This window comes from Bufo bufo, chromosome 11 (assembly GCF_905171765.1).
Source record: "Bufo bufo chromosome 11, aBufBuf1.1, whole genome shotgun sequence".
Taxonomy (NCBI): Eukaryota; Metazoa; Chordata; class Amphibia; order Anura; family Bufonidae; genus Bufo; species Bufo bufo.
Genome location: NC_053399.1, coordinates 29,501,751 through 29,524,725, shown reverse-complemented (window position 1 = coordinate 29,524,725; position 22,975 = coordinate 29,501,751). Strand labels below are relative to the sequence as shown.

The following is a 22,975-nucleotide window of genomic DNA, read 5'->3' as shown; positions in this document are numbered from 1 at the left end:
CTGGAGTAAATAAGGAGGAAGCTGGAGGCGATGAGCTGCGGTTCCGGAGCGGGATGTTACCGCTGTGTGATCAGTGACCTGTTCACGGCTTCTTACCATGCAGCCCGCTGAACGCAGTATTAATACAGATTATGGACACCATGTGTCTGCTCAGGAGGAGGCCGCTCCACTGCTGGGAAACGTGAGTTGTCATCTGTCTATATGGGATCACACTACTAAGAGGTCTTAGTGGCTCTCAGGCTATTGCAAAACTACAACTTTGGCTGGCCAGGCATGCTGGGAGTTGTAGTTTTGCAATAGCTGGTTGGCCACAGGTTGTAGATTACTGATAGAATGTACCAGTTTCATACAGACTTGGCCGGTGTGGGTTTAAAAAAATAAAGTGATTGTCCAAAATGTTCCTGCCCCGAGCGCTGGCCAGCACTTCCTTTTGTAATAAAAACATAAATGAAAATAGTAAAGGCCGTACTGACGCGTTTCGGCTGCTGCGCCTTCCTCAGAGAATGATCCATTCTGTAAGGGAGGGGCAGCACCCAAAATGCGTATGGGTTTTATAGTTTCTTCATTTATCACCCTATGTTTGCGCTTGTTCCTTTTCTCTCAGTGATTTCCATCATTGTAGAAAAAAGACCGGCACCCACTTGGTTAAATGAATGTAGTGATTTATTGTCGTCACATTATCATGTCATGTGACGCGTTTCGGCTGTGTCTGAGGACATGTCTGAGGAAGGCTAACACAGCTGAAATGCGTCACATGAGATTATAATGTGACAATAAATCACTACATTCATTCGTTCAAGCGAGCGCCGGTCTGTTTTTCTACACTGTTTCTACAATTTTTTTATCCACACTTTACACCAAAATTTTTGCGCAATTCTGGTATAAAAATCTCTCAAAGTTAAGTCAGCCAATGGTTAGTATAGAGTCAGAGAAAAGTCTCTCTCCATAGACTTAGGCTAGGTCTACACGACGACATTTGTCGCACCAATGTCACGCGACAATTTTTATAATGATCGTCTATGGTGTCGCAGTATGTCGCAATGCGACACCATAGACTATCATTATGACAAATGTCGCAGTGTGGTTGTGCCCTATCTGTCGTGCGACACATGTCGTCGTGTAGACCTAGCCTTACATGCAACATCTTGAGAAGGTGATTTTAAACAACAAAAAAAAGCTGCAAGAAAAAAAGCAACAAAAATGCTAAATTGCCAATAATGCAAAAAAAAAAGCCTGTGTGTGAAATCTGCTTTATGGTGTCACTGTCAGAATCCAACAACACACATTTTCAGATTCTGGACTGCTGTCCGCAGATTACAGGCTGTTCTTCTCATGTGCTAAGCTTCTTGTAATCATTGTCTTTCAGAGACCACAGAGAAGGTCGGCCCCTGGAACATCTTTCGGATTTTCCGTGTTCAACTTAATGAACGCCATCATGGGAAGTGGCATTCTTGGCTTGTCGTACGCCATGTCCAACACCGGAATAATTGGATTTAGGTGCATTTGTTATCTAGTATTTAAATTAGATCGTTTCTACACAGCTGTAAGGCCTCTTTCACACGACCGTATGGCTTTTTCAGTATTTTGTGGTCCGTTTTTCACAGATCCGTTGTTCCGTGTTTCCATTCCGTTTTTTCCGTATGGCATGTACTGTATACAGTAATTACATAGAAAAAAAATTGGACTAGGCATAACCTTTTCAATGATGGTTCCGCAAAAACGGAACGGATAAGGACGACATACGGATGCATTTCCGTATGTGTTCCGTTTTATTTATTTTTGCCGACCCATTGACTTGAATGGAGCCACGGAATGTGATTTGCGGACAATAATAGGACATGTTCTATCTTTCAATGGAACGGAAATACGGAATGCATACGGAGTACATTCAGTTTTTTTTTTAGTTTTTTTTTGCGGAACCATTTAAATGAATGCAAAAAATGGCCCGTAAACGGGGGGGAAAAAATGGTCTTGTGAAAGAGGGTCTATAGAAACTAGGACACCAGAATTTCACAGCAACTTCTGCTTTTGATGCATCATGGTTGTGGGGGTTTGCTGGTGGAATGTAGACTGCTAGAAACAGCGGTCTGCATTCTGTGGATTAGGGATCATTGACACAACTGAGTGTGCCCAGTGCCCGTTTTGCAGCCTGTAAACTGCGGGTCCACAATGTACGGCATCGGCCGTGTGAATTCCTTATCACGGATGAGGACTCATTCACTTGAATAGGTCCGCAATCCGCGAGCTATGGTGTGGAGCGGAGGCACAGATCGGAAGCACTACAAAGCGTTTCCTGTGTCCTATTTTTTGCAATGCAGACCGTCTCTTGCGGCACGCAGCACGGGACACACGGTGGTGTGCATGAGCCCTAACAGAGATCTATTAGGGAATTGCTAGGGTCAGTTTTTGCTTCTTTCCTGTAAAGTACATTGCAGATTTCAATGCATTTTGCATTTACATTTTTTACAGCTTGAAATGTACAAGCTGTTACAACAATATGTATGTCACAATCACAGGAGTTGGCCACTGAGTGGGAAGTTCTTGACATCCATTGCAATGTCCTTCATAACTTAAAGGGGAACTAAAGCCAGAATCCAAACACAAAAAAGAACAACCAACAAAACGTAACACAATCTTCTTATTTGTCTGTTATTTGCACTTGTTTCATCAGATATCACAATTGCATGAAAAATAAACTTGTTCTCTCAGGCTGCAGCCATGGGTTCTACCCTTCCTTCTCTCCCTCTCGTGCTGATGCACATAAGCCAAGAAGGGTAGACTGAAGGGGCTGGGTTAGGTCTGGATCACACGGTCTACCGAGTGTAGTTATGTTGGAAGGAATCTCCTAGTTACTTTGTGCAAACAGATTTGGTTACCACCATGTGGAGCTATAGTAGACTGTAGAATACTAAATCTACCAAGATAAATCCCACTCCCCATTCCTAAATAGTGCCATAGCAAGGCAGACTTGCTGTCCATGTTCCTGGGGAATCATAGCTACCACCATGTGGAACTGTGTCGGACTGCAGAATACAAAATCTACCAAGAAAGAAAAACCTTTCTAAAAAGTGCCAGATTTGCCTTTCAGAGTCCAGGGAAACCTGGGTTACCACTGTGTGGAGCTGCAAAATACTAAATTTATAACGATAAATCCCCCTCCCAACTCAAATATAACCCAGACAAGGGTCTGTAGTGACAGTCAGTTAGAAAAAACACTTTCTGTAACAGAAACCTTCCCCATCTGTTAGAAAGATTTTCTTCTCTAGTGATAGTCGTGTAAAGGCTCATGCACACGACCGTTGTTGTTTTGCGGTCCGTTTTTCACAGATCTGTTCCCTATCTGTTTTTTTTTTTTTTCTGATTTAAGTCCTCTTCCGTTCTGTTATTCCACAAAACATATCTGTATGGTTTCCGTATGCGATTGTTTTTTTTTTTTTGCGGAACGGAAAAAGTAACTTATTAATCACCAAACGCATGAGCAATATGGGCTGGGCATAGCATTTCTACAGTATGGATCCACAAAATATGGATGACATACGGATGTGTTCCATATTTTTTGCAGACCTATTGACTTGAATGGGGCCTCGGACCGTGATTTGCAGACAATAATGCACTACTTTTTTGCAGAACGGAAATGGAATGCACATAAATTACCTGAAGTTAATGGTTCCGCATACAGTCCGCAAAAAAACAGAACGAAAGTGGAAAGAAAATACGTTCGTGTGCATGAGCCCTAAGGCTGTGTTCACATCACGTTTTTGTTCTACGTTTGACATGAATACTACATATATGTCAACGTCTGCTTCAGATGGATGGCGTCCGCTTGAAGATGCTAGTAAAATGGGACTGTTAGGCGCTGCTGGAGGAATCAGGATGCATAGTCTAAAAAAAAGGACAGAACTACAACTCTTAGGCTAGGTCGCACCAATGTCTCGCGACAATTTTTATAATGATAGTCTATGGTGTCGCAATGCGACATGCTGCAACGCGACAGTCGCGGAAAAATCTATCTCGAATGGATTTTTTGCGACAGTCGCAGTCACAGCATGTCGCGGTGCGACACCATAGACTATCATTATAAAAATTGTCGCGCGACAAATGTCGTCGTGAAGACCTAGCCTTAGCATGTCCAGACTGTTATTATGGGGCATCAGTAGCCATTACACGGAAAGGGATGAAAGAGGACAGAACTACAACTCCTAGCATGTTCAGACTGTTATGGGGAATCAAAACGATAGATATCTTGTGGCACTCTGCAATTTCTAATGGGGGCTTAGAATAGGGATCCCACCAAGGAGCATAAATCAGGAAATTCTAATGCAAGGTCCAAATGCAAATCAAGACTGTATTTAAATGCGGCTGCACACGAGACCTTTCAGTCCGGGAGGATTTGCGTCAAACCATTGCCGCTGTAGCTGAATAGGTAGGTAGAATAGCGCCAGGGAAAAGTGTATCCATGCTGTGTTATGCCATAACGTAACCGCTCAGTGCTGCTGTAGATCTCATTATGGTGCATGGCCTGCGGGCGAATGGGCCTAATTTATCATGAGGCCTACACCTCGTCCTAAATTAGGCGCATCCTCCGGCAGCGCAGGGGACATGAAGACCGGTCTTGATAAATTCTCCCCCCAAATGCTTTCTCTGCAAGCTTTTCGAGATGTGTAGGAACATCTTGTGCTGACCGCACTAGGTGGGAGCTAGGGAGAGCATTACAAAACATACCCTTTGTGGACCCTTTGTAATCAAGAGTTGCGAGAATAGAAGTTATATTTTTTTGGAGCTGTCACTCAACGTAGATGGGAAGGGCTGTGAAGCCGATCAATGCAGAGGGAACTTCATATTCACACTACATCAAGACCGATTTTGATAAATCCCCCCTTAAATGCTTTCTTTGCAAGATCTCTCCTAAACTGTTTATGACGGCGGCACCTTGTAGACATAACTGTGTGTGCACTATGGATGAAATTTACAGTATTTGTACAATTTTTAGTTTAGGGTTTAGTTCCCCTTTAAAGGCATCATTATTGGGTATAGCAGTAAATGGGGCTGGCACTGTGCCACCAAAATCTCACTGCTGGGCAAGAAAGACAACAAGGTCCTGTAATAGCATGTAATGTCTATTGGGTTATTATAATATACAATTTATTTATTTTATGCACTTATATATAACGCTACTATATTCCGCAGCGCTTTACAGACATTAGCATCAAGCTGTCCCCAATGGGGCTCACCATCTAAGGTCCCTATCATTACCCGGATATATTCAGGATATTTCGGCTTTCCTTTAATAAAGAGTCGGCCGTTGAAGGGAATGAAAGAGGAAGCTGGTCAGCCGTCTGGTGACTGGGGTAGGAACATCTTGTGCTGATCTGACACGAGTCCTACATTCCATCCACTTATTACATGAGCCTTGTTCTCGGATTAGTCTCCACTATTGTATTAGATAATTGCTTATAGAGCAGTTCCCTAATGTGTTTGTTATATGTTGTATACCCGAAAAACCAAACTTACCTGTTCTTTGTTCCTTAGTATCCTGCTGCTAACAGTCGCCCTCTTGGCTGCCTACTCCATTCACCTGTTGCTTTGTTTGTGCATTCACACATGTAAGTTACTGAGGGCTGTACTGGGATATACTCCCAATCTATGTCCTTCAGGAAGGTATATTTAACCCATTAAAACCATGACGCTGTGACAATGTCTTGATTGCCAGGACATGCTTTGGCCTTGTAATGGTTGTGTGGTATGTAGACCGTAAGCCTCATTCATACGAATGTAAGGGCTCCGTGCCAGTATTGTGTACCGCAAATGGCAGGTCCACAACATACGGACACTGGTCTTGTGCGGTTTGAACCCATTGACTTGAATGGGTCCGCAATCCGCAAGATACGGCGAAAGATAGGACATTTCCTATCTTTTGCAGAGTGGAGGCACGGATCAGAAGCCCACAGAAACACTCTGAAGCACTTCCGTGGGCTTTCAGGTCCGTGCTTCCGCCATGTCCAATCTTTTGTCTTATTTTGCGGATCGTGGACCCATTCAAGTCAGTGGGTCCACATCCGCAGCACAGAGTGCACCCGGCCAGTGCCCATATATTGCGGACAACTATTTGCAGTCCGCAGCATGGGCACAGAGCCCATACAGTTGTGTGAATGGGCCCTTAGGCCCCTTTCACACGGGCGAGTATTCCGCGCGGGGGCAATGCGTGACGTGAACACATTGCACCCGTACTGAATCCTGACCGATTCATTTCAATGGGGCTGTGTACATGAGCAATGTTTTTCACGCATCACTTGTGCGTTGCATGAAAATCGCAGCATGGTCTATAGTTTGCGTTTTTCACACAAAGCAGGCCCGTAGAAACGAATGGGGCTGCGTGAAAATCGCAAGCTAGTGCGGATGCGATGCGATTTTCACGGATGGTTGCTAAGTAGATGATGAGATGAGCCCCGGGACCCCATTAAAGTCCATTTACTTAAAGGGGTTATCCGAGTTAACTTAACCTTATCTCTATGGCTTTATTTCTCCTATACATTAGTTTTCCTAAATCACTTACTGTACCTATCTTATGCCGTTTCTCTGCTACACTAAACAGTCATGTGACCGCCCACGTCATCAGCTGTGACGTTCCGTTGACATGGAGCTCTCTGCTTGTCGGAGTGACTAAGCACTGTAAACGGAACGTCATCAGCCTTGGCCACGCCCCCACCTCTCTGCATTACAGTCCGTGCGGCTGTGAGTTGATCGCGCATGCGCGATCCTCACTTGTGCCGCGGCTACCTCCAAGTTCCTCCCTGCGGCTAATAGCTGATCACATATGCGCGATCCTCAGGCCAGGCAAAACAATCAATTGCTTGGGGCCCCGAACTGGTTGGGGCCCCGAGCTGGCCAAGCAGAGTAACAGTCAGAAGATCCAATGGTATAAAATATTCTAACCCCCAGGCGTTCCCATGGTGACGGGGACGCTTGCCTGGTTAGAATATACCATCGGATCTGAGTTTTTCGAGCTCAGTGAGATCGTAAAAAACTCAAATCCGATGGTATATTCTAACCCCCAAGCGTTCCCATGGTGACAGGGACGCTTGCCTGGGGGTTAGAATATACAGGGCGCCGCATTGCTGAGTGAGCTCTTTACTTGCATTATTTCGCATATCTCTTACTTTGTCTTAGCTCCGGACTCCGGTAATAGCAGAGCAGGCAGTGCGGGGGGCGGCGCTCACTCACTGTCACTGACGTCACGCGCCTGCTCCTCCCACTAGGCGGCGCAGGCGCGTGACGTCAGTGAGTGAACGCCGCCTGCACTGCCTGCTGTTGTTACCGGAGCTAAGACAAAGTAAGAGTCAGAGACTCAGAGATATCCAAATAATAAGTAAAGAGCTCAGCAAGTAGTTACTGATTAGTTTATTAATATACTGCTGCTGTGAGCGTCGGGGAGGGGGATCTGTGGATGGCACTGTAGGGGGATCTGTGGTCTGTGGATGGCAGGCAGTGCCATCCACAGATCCCCCTACAGTGCCATCCACAGATCCCCCCCTCTCCTAAACAGTGCCATCCACACAGATCTCCCCCCTAAACAGTGCCATTATGTGCAGAGCAGGGTGAGGAGAATGTCAGATCAACCCCTCCCACAAATATTCATGAGGGAGAGATGAGTCATTGTTGTTACTGCTGCATGTAAACACAGCAATAACAGAACCTGGAAAAGGTGTAAGGATCGTTCTTTTTTCAAAAAATCAAGCTTGACTAATGTATATGTATATCCTGATTAATTTTGTTAGGTTTTATTTTTTTCCCCATAACTCGGATAACCCCTTTAATTATTTTCCATTATAACATGGTTATAATGGAAAATAATCGCATTCTTTAATACAGAATGCATTTAAGGGTTAAAAAATTATTTCAAAAATTACTCACCTCATCCACTTGATCGCGCAGCCGTTATAGTCTTCTTTCTTCTTCACCTGAGCGCGTTGACGTCTGCGCAGGTCCTGCTGAATGAAAATAGAAGGACCTTCTAGCTTCATACAACAGGACCTGTGCTGAGTGCGATGACGTCAGGGCAGGTCCTGCAAGAAGACTATAACTGCTGCGTGATCAAGTGGATGAGGTGAGTAATTTTTTTATTATATTTTTTTAACCCTTAATGGACATTTTACTTAGCATTCTGTGCTTATGAATGCTATTATTTTCCATCCGCGCAGTATTGCACCCGCACTGAATACCGACCCATTCATTTCTATGGGGCTGTTCAGATGAGCGGTGATTTTCACGCATCACTTATGCGTTGCGTGAAAATCGCAGCATGCTCTATATTCTGCTTTTTTTTTTACGCAACGCAGGCCCCATAGAAATGAATGGGTTTGCATGAAAATCGCAAGCATCCGCAAGCAAGTGCGGATGCGGTGCGATTTTCACGCACGGTTGCTAGGAGACGATTGGGATGGAGACCCGATCATTATTATTTTCCCTTATAACATGGTTATAAGGGAAAATAATAGCATTCTGAATACAGAATGCAAAGTAAAATAGGGCTGGAGGGGTTAAAAAAAAATAAAAAATTATTTAACTCACCTTAGTCCACTTGATCGCGTAGCCCGGCATCTTGTGTCTCCTTTGTTGAACAGGACCTGTGGTGAGCATTAAGTACCGTTACAGGACCTTTGATGACGTCACTCCGGTCATCACATGGTACGTCACATGATCTTTTACCATGGTGATGGATCATGTGATGACCGGAGTGACGTCATCAAAGGTCCTGGAATGAATGCTCACCACAGGTCCTGTGCAGCACAGAAGGAGACAGACGAGATGCCGGCAGCGCCAGCAAGTGGATTAAGGTGAGTTAAATAATTTTTTTATTTTTTTTAACCCCTCCAGCGCTGTTTTACTATGCATTCTGTATTCAGAATGCTATTATTTTCCCTTATAACCATGTTATAAGGGAAAATAATACAATCTACAGAACACCGATCCCAAGCCCGAACTTCTGTGAAGAAGTTCGGGTTTGGGTACCAAACATGCGCGATTTTTCTCACGCGCGTGCAAAACGCATTACAATGTTTTGCACTCGTGCGGAAAAATCGCGGGTGTTCCCGCAACACACCCACACATTTTCCCGCAACGCCCGTGTGAAACCAGCCTTAGGCCTCTTTCACACGAACAATACGGATTAGGTCCGGATGCGTTCAGTGAAACTCGCACCATTTTGCCAACAAGTTCAGTCAGTTTTGTCTGCGACTGCGTTCAGTTGTTCAGCGTTTTTTCCGCGCGGGTAAAATGCGTTTTTCACGCGCGTGATAAAAAACTGAAGGTTTACAAACAACATCTCTTAGCAGCCATCAGTGAAAAACGCATCGCATCTGCACTTGCTTGCGGATGCGATGCGTTTTTCACTGAAGCCCCATTCTCTTCTATGGGGCCAGGGCTGCGTGAAAAACGCAGAATATAGAACATGCTGCGTTTTTCACGCAACGTAGAACTGATGCGTGAAAAACAACGCTTATGTACACAGACTCATTGAAAAGAATGGGTCAGGATTCACTGCAGGTTCAATACGTTCACGTCACGCATTGCACCCGCACTGAAAACTCTCTTGTGTTCATGGGGCCTATACAGCAGAACATAAAGTCTCTACTGTTGGAATAGCATTGTGTAGAGGCATTTATATAGGTACTTTATCAGAACTCCAGACAGCTCTGTACTTTTGAAGAGTGCACTGCAGCCATTTGCTCCTTATTAATTATTATGCTCTAATGTCCAGCTTAGAAAACCTATTTTGATATGACCTATTAGGTAATTTGAGTTAGTAGTGGGGGACCTGTGCTCAGGAATCCTACTACAGTGGAGAGTGGTTACAAAGTGTGTCTCTCGCTCTGGAGGACTTGTCCTGTTCTGCATAAAGTTCCTACACACACAAATTTGCGCTGGTATATATATGTGGTGGTTTTCAGGCGTTTTTTTTCCACACAGAGGAGACCTTTTCAAAATGCCAGAAAAAAATTAAATGCTAAGCACTTCACAAAGTTACTGCCATTTTTCCAAAAAGGCCAGGGACCTTATAAGAGCCACCTAATTAACATAAATGACAGTAGCAAAAAAAAAAAAAAAAAAACCTGTGTCTCCTGCGTTTCATATTTCCCATAGAGATTCAGTTAATATTTGGACTGGTGTTTTTTTACAGCAAAACAAAAAAATGCATCAAAAATCGCAGGAGCAAAAAAATGTGACTAAATCCAAATGCAGATAAGCGCCACTAAAAACCTATATGTGAACCCACCCTTAAGGGTACATGCACACGTTCAGGATTCATGTGCGGAGAATCCGCACTGAAATCCGCAGGTGTTCGCAGGCAAATCCGTGCGGTCAATCCGCATCAATTGGTGCGGATTTGGTGTGGATTTTACTAAGAGAATGGAGAAAATCCGGTCAGGAAAAATAAAATAAATTGACATGCTGCGGATTTTAAAATCCGCACCGCAGGTCGAAGTCCGCGTGGAAAAAATCTGCATAGTGTGCATTGAGCATATCAAATTCTCATAGAATACAATGTACATGACCTACGGTGCGGATTTTCCGCACGCAAATCTTGATCGTGTGCTTTTAGCCTAAAGGCAGCAAAAAAGGCAAAACGTCAGAAAAAGACCATGTGACACCACCCTCATTCAATTCAATGGATCAGAACTGCAATACCATACCTTTTGGACGGGCATGGAGCAGTTTTTGAACTTTTTTACCTATTACCCACTACATGACTTTTACGATGACAACCACAATGTGAAAAGCCACGTCCGCCAGCCATTCAAATGAAAAGCTGTCCTTGTAATGCATTGTCGCACTGGGTCCAGTAAAGGGTTCTGGCTACTAGAGGGGAGGCGCTGAGCAGGGTGCCCCTCTTTCTGATATCCTTATTCCTATTTGTGCATATTGAAAGCGATTGTTTTTGTGACGCCCAGAAATGTGACTGTGCCTGTGATCAGTCATTAGATTTGCACCGTACGAAAACAACCCTGTTATGTTACTGTTGGCTCCTTGTGTTTTTGTTTTTTTGGTCAGGCTATAAACTTTTAAAGCTTTTGAAAAACATGAGCTTTGTACTCATGAGATCCTGGAGACATTTCCTTCCGATGATGCTCCTGTCCAAAGGTTATGTACAAAGTCTTTGTCCCTCTCATGCGCTCACACAACCCTTTGTGAAATTAAAGGGGGTTGTCACTCTGCAGAAAAACATGCTACAAGCACTTGCAATATAAATTTATGTCAATTGAAAAACCCAACATGTGTGTGAATCCAGCCTAGAAGACCATCTTATAATTGTATTCAGATTGCTGAAATGGTCACCTGTTATTTAAAAGGAATAGGGTCAGACATTTTAGGCTAGGAAGAGACTGACTGCTTTGCCAGAAACGTGTGCCTCGTAAATAATACTTTAGGCAAGGATATAGGTACAGGGTTTGCCATCAGTAATGGGGCTCTGGGCCCCTTCTGTAGATTACACAGTGTTGTATAGCGCCTTCAGAGATTAGGTTCTGTTCACACTTTGGTCTGATGCTTTTCATCTTGAGTTCTGCTGTTTTTATAGCAATTATAGCTCCATCTGCAGAACTATTCTTACAGTCAAAAATACTGGAACCAGAAGAGAAACCAGACAGATTTGTCAGGACATAAAAAAAATAATAATAATAAAAATAATAATCCGGCATAGCTCTTCTGGAACCTTTATTAACAGAAGCCATGACATTAGTGTGAATCTAATACTATTTAAGTATGCAGTTACCCTAGGTTCTAAAGACTAACCAGGTGTACATGCTGGAATCGGTATGTGAGAGAGATGGTAGATAAAGTTGGTAAAGGGCCCTCTAGTGAAGCACCCCAATTTAAGAGTCTGACCGCACTAGGTGGGAGCTAGGGAGAGCATTACAAATATACCTCATCAGGAGTTGTGAGAATGTGAGGTTTTTTCCTGCTAGATTCTGCTCCTACAAATGTCCAGGAGGTGGAGCTTCATGGTGGCATGCTTTCTGCATTGAGCTGCTTCACAGCCCCTCCCCTTTGCTCTAAATGACAGCTGTAACATCCAACCAGGAGACCACAACAGCTGTCACTCAATGTAGAGAGGAAGGGCTGTGAAGCCGTTCAATGCAGAGGGCACTTGCAGGAGCAGAATAAAAGTTCATATTCACACTACTACTGATAAAATCTCCACAAAGGGTATGTTTGTACTGGTCTTTTGAACCCTTAAACTGCTGATTGCACTAGCTATCATGATCTAAACTACTGACAGGCTTCTTTTAACCACTTTGCTAATGTAAGGTACTTCCAAGGTGCACAAGGTGTGTATGGAGCTGGCTCAGACCCAAACCAATGTTATACATCTGACACCCACTGCAGTGATCGGACCACGCCATCTGAGCGGTTAGTCAGAGGGAAAGGGTTCACTCTGACCTGGGTGCTACTTGGTTGCTCTGCAAGCCTGAGGCGGGGCTTAATAGGAAGTATGCAGAGTCTACATAGATTGCAGTGGTAAACTATTAGGCTGGTTTCACACGGGCGTCATGGATTTGGGCCGGATAAGATGCGGGTGCGTCGCGGAAAAATGCGCAAGTGCCGAGAAAAATCGGCATGTTTGGTACCCACTTCACAGAAGTTTGGGTTAGGTGTTGTGTAGATTTTATTTTCACTTATAACATGGTTATAAGGGAAAATAATAGCATTCTTAACACAGAATGCATAGTACAATAGGGCTGAAGGGGTTAAATAAAATGTAAAAATAATTTAACTCTCCTTAATCCACTTGTTCACGCAGCCCGGCTTCTCTTCTGTCTTCATCTGTGAGGAAAAGGACCTGTGGTGACATCACTGCGCTCATCACATGGTCCGTCACATGATCCATCACCATGGTGATGGACCATGTGATGAGTGCAGTGACGTCACTACAGGTCCTTTTCCTCAAAGAAGAAGACAGAAGAGAAGCCAGGCTGCGCGAACACAAGTGGATGAGGTGAGTTAAATTATTATTTTATTTTTTTTAACCCCTCCAGCGCTATTTTACTAAGCATTCTGTATTAAGAATGCTATTATTTTCCCTTATAACCATGTTATAAGGGAAAATAATAATGATCGGGTCTCCATCCTGATCATCTCCTAGCAACCATGCGTGAAAATCGCACCACATCCGCACTTGCTTGCGGATGCTTGCGATTTTCATGCAGCCCCATTCACTTCTATGAGTTGCGTGAAAGACGCTCAAAATAGAGCATGCTGCAATTTTCATGCAACGCACAAGTGATGCGTGAAAATCACCGCTCGTGTGCACAGCCCCATAGAAATGAATAGGTCCGAATTCAGTGCACCCGCATGGATATCTCGCCTGTGTAAAAGAGGCCTTAGTCTATGGTATACATGATAAATGATCCTAAGTGCCCTAGGGGGACAAAAAAATGTAACCTAAAAGGCTAGGGTTACACAGCGACTTTGGTTACGTTACAAAAAAGAAAGAAGTGAGATTTGTCTGTAACTTGTCACTTGCTTGAAATGGAGCTATTTTCGGGTGCAATGTGTCGTATATATGAGTCACATTCACACATGACTTTGGATAAGTCACTTGCATGTTACAATCTGAAACCAAAATTCAGCTGGATTTTTTTTGTAGCTGTTGTGTCTTTGTCAGATTTCTTTGTGTGCAGTAATGTGATTACATTCACAAACGTCACTTACGATATTGCAAATATTACAATAGGGGAAGTGGATATATTGAGTGTTTAGTTGAAATAAACCAAAATTTACCTCAAACATGTTTCTTCTAAAAAAAATAAAATTAAAAAAATACATTAAGCTCTTCTACTATTCACAGCTGTCACATCATATGAGGACCTGGGCCTACTTGCGTTCGGCTCGCCTGGGAAGGTACGATTATTTTGTAGCTTTTTTTTATTTTTTATTATCAAAGTCTAATTCCAAGTGCCCTGTGGTTTTATTCTTGTGGACACAAACACGTATAAATTTTTGATTAAAAAAAAAAAAAAAACATTTTCTAACTGGTGATTTTAGAAACACCATTTTGCATTAGGAAAACAATTCTGTATTTGTTCCCCACCACATATTTTGAATCATCAATATAATTAGAGTACAGAATAAATTCTAATGTTATTTCCAGTAAGGACCGCAATAGCCAGATGTAATTTGTGCACTGAGAATGCAGGATCATTTGGGTTTCGTTGTAGGGGAAATAACCACAGGATTTTATTTGCAGTTACTGCCATCCGTCTTTCATTTTATCCAGACCTAATTGCCTGTTCCTCTTATTGTGTATTATTTGTTGTTTTTCTGTTCAGATCCTAGTGGCGAGCACAATCCTGATTCAGAACATTGGAGGTATGATTTGCTTTTAGAAGTGGAATTCTAAAATAATGCATGGCGTGGCTAAAATGCAAACTTAACGTCAATTCCAGACTGTACATATTCTTAAAAAAAAAATGGATTTAAAGGGACATGAACTGTATATAAAACACATACAAGCACTTCCATCTTGATTATGTTAAAATGTTAAATCCATATAGTAAAGGTGCAGGGCTTAAAGGGCTTCTCGAGGAATTAAGAACATGAAAATAATTAAATATTGCTTTATTATAAATATATTCCCTAATACCTTTCATTATTTATTTATAATTGCTCGTTTTGTCTGGGGAGCATTCACCGGAGGGAGGGGGGGGGGGGGGGAAATGGCCGCTGTCCTATTAGTGCACACAAAACCTGGCCTAATCACACAGCAGGACAAGTTAGTTCAGAGCACTGAGCTAAAGAGCTGCCTCCTCCTCTCTGCTCTGCTTGTCAGGGATTATGATCCTGAATACAGATAAGGTCTTCAGCTGAATCTCTGTAGGAATGGAGTTCACGAGGAGACATGAAGTACAGAGAGGAGGTGGGGTATGGCTAATGAGCAGCAGCACTTGTATGCAGTGTCCATTACCACAGTCTGTCCTGTCCATCCTCTCTGTACTTCATGTCTCCTCATAAACTCCATTCTTACAGAGATTCAGCTGAAGTTCTTATTGGCTGTATTCAGGATCATAATCCCTGACGAGCAGAGCAGAGAGGAGGATGCGGCATCTCTTTAGCTCAGTGTTCTGAAGTAACTTGTTCTCCTGTGTGATTAGGACAGGTTTTGTGTGTACTAATAGGACGGTGGCCATTTTATTTATCCTGATTGTTCCCTAGACATAACGAGCCATTCTAACTAATGAAAGGTATTTGGGAATATATGTATAATAAAGTAATATTTAAGTATTTTCATTTTCTTAATTCCCTGAGAACCCCTTTTTAAAGGAGTTGTTTAGTTTTAGTAAACTTTAGTAATTTTTATCAAGGACTGTGATCATTTCTAAAAGTGGCTACAAAGAGTCTGTGCCATGTGAGGACCAAGCACTTCCATGTATTATTTGGACTATCCACTAAGTTAGCACTGATGCCTTGCATTACTGGGGTCCGGGGTTCGAATCCGTCCAAGGACAGCATCTGCATGGAGTTTGTATGTTCTCCCTGTGTTTCCAGGTACTCCCACAATCCAAAGACATACTGATATAGGGAGCTTAGATTGTGAGCCCCATTGGAGACAGCAAGTAATGAGAATGTAAAATGGTGCGGAATATGTCAGCGCTATATAAATGGGTAAAAATAATTGTATGCAGAGCTGGGGACGGTGATACAGTTAAATTCAGGAGGGCATCTGTGGATGCCGACCAGGTGGCATAAGTACCCGATGCTCCTACATCAATTAATGCTGAGAGCACCAGATCATTATTTAGCATGCCAGCGGCTGTGAGGAGGGCTCAGCTGCACCCTGGGCATCTGCCCACAAGGAAATTTCCCTGTAGGGTCTATGGCCAGTGGACCCCTGGTTTGCTTTTGAATCCCACCACAGATTACAGTTTAGCATTGGAAACGTCCAAAGCAGACAACACCTTTTAAGCTCCCCTGTTTCTGTCACAACCAGACAGCTGAGAAGCTCTGACAGGAGCTTTCCAGATCCTCCTCCTTGAGTTTCTTTGTTTTGGTTAAGTTCCTCATCTCGTTAGTCTATCTCAGCTGTCATGCAGTTGGACTGATTGCTTCCCTTTAAGTTCCTCCCCATGATGCATTAGGTTGCGGCTTATACAACTTCCTGGAGTGTGTGTGCTTGCTGTTTCTATTTCCCAGTCCTCTGCAAGATAAGTGCTGTTCCTTTATTTGTGATTTTCTGTCTGCTGGATTTTCAGGTGACCCTGACTCCCTCCGTGTCTAGTGTAGGGAGCCGGTGGTCGTGCCCCCTCACTATTGTAGGGTCTTCAGGTATTAGATAGCCGAGGTACGTGGATATGCGCCCATCCACCTTTGGGGTGTTCGCATAGGCTGAGCAATTAGGGAGAGTGACAGGTCTCATGTAGGGGTCTCCCTTTTGTTCCTTAGTTGTGGATCCAGTGAGTCATTATTGTATTGCATTGTCTTGTTTCCTGTACACCATCCGTGACCGTTTCTTGTTGGAAGGTTGTAGAACCTCTCGTACATCTGTGCTGTAAATAATACCAAGCTAAAGCCAGTCTTCTGTGAACCTGGATCCCCCTTTTTTGGGTGGATTTTGCCTACATTCGTGTAATTTGCATGCCCACTTTAATTTAAAAGGCATGAGGGTGCTATTTTCAGAAAATTATATTAAAAACCCTTTGAGATGCTTACAAGAAGAATTAAATATATCTCAGCACAGAAAAGATAAGAGTCTGCAATGGCAGGTCTATTACATCAGTGTCATTCTAGGGAAGCTGGGTCTAAAAACTGGTTGTATAGCACAATGTGCTACACTGAGCTGTAGAGATTCCAGCGCAGCTTTTCTTTAACATTTTCAGAGCAGGAATTATATATATATATATATATATATATATATATATATATATATATTTTATGCAGTTGTGCATATCTTCTAATAGGTCTTCTTCTGTTAACCGTTAGTCTGCTCTTCCCTCCCCTGAGAGATCTTTCCTCCGTCCCCTAGTAGACGCGATGAAGTCAGACATCATCAATCCAGGCTTGTTTCTCAGAGCAGATGTTGCATAATGGATCCTAGGTCATGTGGTCACTTGACCTTGCAGAAGCAATATGTCCTAGTGCCCGGCCATTTGGTTATGGGTTACGACGCGTAAATACATCAGTTGCAAAAACCACATGGAGATGGCACAGACGGGCCTGATGTTTCGTAGCCTATTTTCCTAGTCTCAGAGGACTACAATTTATCAGCCAGATTCCATCCTTTGTGTATTTTAAGTGCTGCAACCATTTTACTATTGGGAACTGCTCATCGGTCAAATTGTCAAAAACCATATTCAGGCATTTTTTTTGTCTGGGAGAGATCAAAAACAATATGGCCACAATCCTAGTGCCTGTAACAGTTATCACACTGCTAACTAATCTGCCTTGATATGGAAATTGGAGATAAATTACTTGATAAGTAAGTGATCTGGGGGTTACAATTTCTCTAATAGGCATAAGGAGTCTTATAGGCCATGTAGTTCTCCCCTGGGAAAAGGTGCGCAAATTAGTTCTCTTTCCAAAGAAGAAAAGAAAGATGTGCCTCTGCTGCCAGCAGTTGGAAGCCAGCTATCCTGTAAGGCAATAGTTCACCTTTTAAACAGTCCTTGATACATAATTTAGGATTTTAGCTAAGATAATACCTCATCTGCAGACAGCTTTTTTGCTGGCGATTGCCCCTCATCAGAGCAGAGAGAAGTGGCTTACAAAGGCTTCTCACCCAGCTAAGTAACTTCTTTCTGTTCTGACCTAATGAGAGACAATCACCCAAAAGGCTGTCTGCAGATGAGGTACTGGTTTGGCTATAACACTAGGTTATGTCTCAAGGTCTGTTTAAAAGGTCAAACATTGATTTATAGCAGGCATGCTCAACCTGCGGCCCTCCAGCTGTTGTAAAACTACAACTCCCACCATGCCCTGATGTAGGCTGATAGCTGTAAGCTGTTCGGGCATGCTGGGAGTTGTAGTTTTGCAACAGCTGGAGGGCCGCAGGTTGAGCATGCCTGATTTATAGGCTAGCAACCTTCCTGCTGGTGGCAGAGGAACAGCTTTTTTTTATTTTTTATTTTTTTTATGCATTTGATATTCAGGAAATGCTTATTGACAGCCCACGTGAGTTGCAATGGTAATTTGGTTTCCCACTATCAAATATGGAAATAGGAAATAGCTGAAAATAATTTGTAAACCATTTCACATGTGACAATTAAAAGGGTATGTCCACCATTACAATTATTTAGTTTTGTTTTTTAAAAGAAAAATAAAGAACGTTTGCAATTAGGGCTGCAGCTGTCGACTATTTTTGTAATCTAGTATTCTATTGATTAATCGAGTACTCTAATACCAAAAAAACTAATTAAAAGAATGTTTTTCTTTATAAAAACTCATTAGCCCCCAGTGCCATCAGCCTGCCCCCTTCTAGTCATGTCCCCAGCGCCAGTGAAATAAAATACCTCTCCTTTTATGTCACGTTACTTTATTCAATAGAGTAATCGTTTCAGCTCGATTTGCAAATTTCCTGTAATTTTCTTTCTTCATCTCCTGTGTAATCCTGTGTGTCTCCCATGGTTACAGATTACAATCAAAACTCTGATCCTGCAGTCATACTGCCTTCCATCTGCGCCCCACTTATTTAATTCTCTAGGTGAGGGGGCATTCACATGACCGTATCCATTTTGCGTTCCACAAATTGCGGATCCGTAAAGAACATGGATACTGACTGTGTGCGTTCCGTATTTTGAAGATCAACACGTCTCACCCTTTGTTAGAAATACCTGTGTTTTTTTTTTTGTCTGCAAAATGGACAAGAATAGAACATATTCTATATTTTTTTTTTTTTTTTTTTGCGGGGCGGCGGAACGGACATACGGATGAGGACGGCACATGGCGTGTTGTGCACATCTTATGCCGCCCCATTGAAATGAATGAGCCTGCACCCGATACACATAAAATACAGATCGGATGTGGACCGAAAATACGGTGGTGTGAATGCCCCCTTAAAGATAAAGAGCACAGAGTGAGTATGACTGCGGGATCCGACTACATGGGGTTTGATTGTAATCTGTAACTATGGAGACACATGGGAACTCGACACAAAATTTAATTTGTAATCAGCACTTTTTACAAAGTTGCATTATTTTCTATTTAAAACACTTTGTAACCATGTTTAATTGTTCGAGAATTGTACGCCTTGTATCCCTCAGTTATATACACTCTTCTTGCTCCTCCATTTGGACAAATGTGTGACTTTAAGTGCAAATTCAGTAGACCATGTAATACCATTTATGAACGTTTGTAACAAAAAGGAAGCCAAACACCTTTACAGCTGGCATTTAGTTTCTGGCTCCTTTCGATGGAGACGGAAAAGGCAAATCTCCCAGACCACGCATGCTTCCATTAGTTCCGCTGTATAAACACATGTTCTGAAACTCATTGTTTATAGCAGTTTCTCAACACTATCCTTAAGAAACCTCCTTCCATTCCCCATTTGTAAGCTACCAAAAGTGGAATTGTGCTAGTCCAGGAGGTGCTTCTCCTTTAATCCTGCTGGTGGACGTCTAATGTGGAGCGATGGCAGGTGAGATAGGGATGCACACAGTGGTGTCAATAATTAACATACCCTTCATAAGATTGAACTCTTGTCCATATTTATTTATTTTACGCACTCATACAGCGCTGACATATTCCGCAGCACTTTACAGACATTAGCATCCATCTGTCCCCAATGGGGCTCACAATCTAAGTTCTCTATCAGTATGTCTTTGGAGTGTGGGAGGAAACCGGAGGAAACCCACGCAAACACGGGGAGAACCTACAAACTCCATGCAGATGTTGTCCTTGGTCGGATTCGAACCTAGGACCCCAGCGCTGCAGGGCACCAGTGCTAACCACTGAGCTATTACTATTAGTGCATATGAGGGAGTCCCTGCTTTCTATTACCCACGGCAGAGAAGGGCTGCACAGAGCCGCTCCTGAGGACTTGGTATTAGGGCTGATTCACACGACCGTGATTGGTCCATGTATTGGCCCCATCTCCCAGACCGACCACGGCTCCCCTGACCCGAACTGACTGCATCCTATTACTAGTTCAATGATGCAATCAGTTTAGATCTGATCGTACGGCTGTTGCAGTGTACTCGCATCATGTGAGCGCAGTACAATAGCCCTGTGATCAGCATAAAGACTGATGCATTCAGTTCAGGTCAGCATGTGTAAAGGCGGCCTAAAGTTTGTATTACACTGGCCAATATTTTGCATGAATGCTCGTTAGCGATCATCTTGGAGTGTGATACTGCTGCCGATCATGGGGCATGGCTGATTTTTAAGCATGCTTAAAAATCAGTGCTTGCCGGCGGCAGATTGTGCGGTCTAATAGAAATCTGCCGCCGGCAAACCACTAGACAGCATGGGGATGAGCGACTGCCTAGTGATCGCTGTTCCTCATGCTGCAGAAGAGATCACTGCATTTAACAGCAGCAATCTCCTTGCCGGGAGGGACAATAGTTTGCTGATCTGCTTGTCTAATACAGGCTTATCTGGTATGGTATATTCAGCAGCAGTTTATGGTGGGTTAAAACTGCATCTCTTCTGCTACATGCGAATATAATCTTATCCCTGGGTTGTGTCTGGTGTTGCCTTTTAGCCCTGTTGACCAAGGCTGACCTGCAATAGCAAACACAACCCCAGGACAAGAGTGGCGCTGTTTCTGGAAAAACCATGAATGGACTAGAGCGGCGCTGCACTGCTAAATTGTGCTCATTTTGTGGCGCATGCTGCAGTTTTGCGCTAGTCTTAGTTAGGGGTCCGTTCACAGCTACTGCTTGGGGTAAAAAAAAAATGCAACACAACCCCTTGTTGAAACCCTGCTTTTACATTTCGGTGCATTAAAATACTGCTCGAACTTGATTTTAGACATCGATATTTCTGTTACGTAGAATTCGATTCTCTAAACCCACAGAAATCTGTTAAGTTACTCCTGCACCACTTGCAACACATGTGTATGGAAAAATGCGGATTTCAGCAGGCGAGGATTATATGTTCCCGCTCCGTTGGTTTTGATTGCCATTTCTTAATGACTGATATACAGCCTGCACGCTGCTGGTGACGCCAGGGTTTAAAATAGCCCTTACTTCAGACCAGGGCCGTACCCCTGTGTCACCGCGGGAGTGTAAACTGCTGGGTTAGCGCAATTTGTCTGCCTTTGATTCAACGTTCCTTTATGGCCACTGCGCTGTTAACCCTATTGAATCATAGCTCCTATTAATCATTACTGGACACACATCCTTCACGTTACCCTGAATCTGTAAAATGCACCTTTATGTTTCTGCCGGTAGAAGAACAGGGTTAATAATCTCTCCTTGCAAAATCGCTGACACCTAATTAACACCTTACTCGCTAAATTTGTTAAATACATTGCAGACCTTTCCTTACCCCCACAACCTTTCTCTATAGGAAACCCGATACTCTCGGCTTTCACTGTCAGGCTGTGTTGACCACACGATCTGTAGTGTAGCCTTGGGTGGATGTTGGTGGTTGCAGCAGAGGTTGTATTTGCTGCTTTTCTGTTTCTGTGCTATTTCTATGTGAATCCAGTTTTGAGCTGTATTTGTTATAGTGTAATAATAATGTCATTACTGCTCTGAAATTTTTTTCTAGCAGTTGTGATTGAACTACTGAGGCTGACCCTTCTCAAGGCTACAATTGAATCCAGTTTAGGCAATCTTCCATGAGCTTAATGCACCAGGAACTCATAATTCCTCTTCTGATAGTTTTCTACAATGATAAAATGTATCTTTCAATTAGTACAATTAGCTTGCAGTTGATTCCCTGGACTGGATATAGTATTAAAGGGAGCCTCCGGTTATAAAATGACTTTCTATAAACGAATAATACAAGTGAACATAAGAAACTTTGTAATATATCCCATTAAAGAAAATCTGCTTCTACCAGTCTTCTTTGAGCTTTTAACATGTCTGTGGAGAGAGGAGGCTGCTCGATGCACACAAACTGCAGCTTTGCTATACTTAGGACTTTTGTCTCTACTATATCTAGTAAGGTAGGGCTCTGTCACTGTTCAGATGAGGTAATAAATCACTTGCTAGCCTCCCTATCCTTCCATAGACTTGTGTGCAAGGCTGGAGACCAAGACAGGAACTAATAGAGATAGGAGGCCGAGTGAAGGGAAAGAGAAGGAAAACAGCATGAAAAACCCAGGAGGAAACCTAATTCTTTAATAAGATATATTACAAAGTTTCTTAAACTCACCTGTACTTATTTCTGAAAACTTGTTTATAGCTGAAAGTACACTTTAACCCTTTGACAACAAGTACATGTACAGCGAAAGTCATCGCTTTCAAAATAGCTGCTAGATGTCTGCTCTTTCTCACAGCAGACACCCAGGGCTAATATCTGTGATCGGCAGACATCTAACCGCTCAGATGTTGTGATCAAATGTGACTACGGCATCTGAGAGAGGAAATCCTGGGAGCGCTGCGCTCCCAGAGCCTGAAACAATGCTGATCGGGGGAGCCATTGGTTGTCTCTGAAAGCCATGGTCTCTCTGAAGAATCCAGGGCTTTTAAAGTTATGGTTCCCATGGAGCTCTGCAGGTGGCAGGGCTCCATAAGAACATGGGAAATCAGCAATTCAATGCAATGTATTGTAGAAGCAATCTAATGCTTGCTTATAGTTACTTAGGATGAATAAAAAAAAAAAAAGTTTAAATGTTTAAAAAAATATAGAACTATTAAATATAAAAGGTATTTATCCTGTATGGTGAACGCTGTAACTGAAAAAAAAATGCCTGATTCCTCTTTTTTTTTTTTTTTTTTGCTTTTTCACTTTTTTTATAAGAAGTGATCAAAAAGTCACACACACTCCAAGATGGTCGCAATAAAAACTACAGATCGGCCGGCAAAAAATGAGCCCA

At 42.9% G+C, this 22,975-nt stretch overlaps 1 protein-coding gene across 1 annotated transcript in view; it reads left to right on the top strand.

Moving 5' to 3' along the window:
- SLC38A6 (solute carrier family 38 member 6) overlaps positions 1-22,975 on the top strand; it is a 64,288-nt gene continuing 41,313 nt past the window's right edge. Inside the window, exons 1-5 of the mRNA XM_040411199.1 lie at positions 1-181; positions 1,367-1,497; positions 5,530-5,603; positions 13,847-13,899; positions 14,328-14,367. Coding sequence (XP_040267133.1) covers positions 98-181; positions 1,367-1,497; positions 5,530-5,603; positions 13,847-13,899; positions 14,328-14,367 — 382 coding nt within the window. The 5' untranslated portion in view covers positions 1-97. The remainder of the gene's footprint in view (positions 182-1,366; positions 1,498-5,529; positions 5,604-13,846; positions 13,900-14,327; positions 14,368-22,975) is intronic.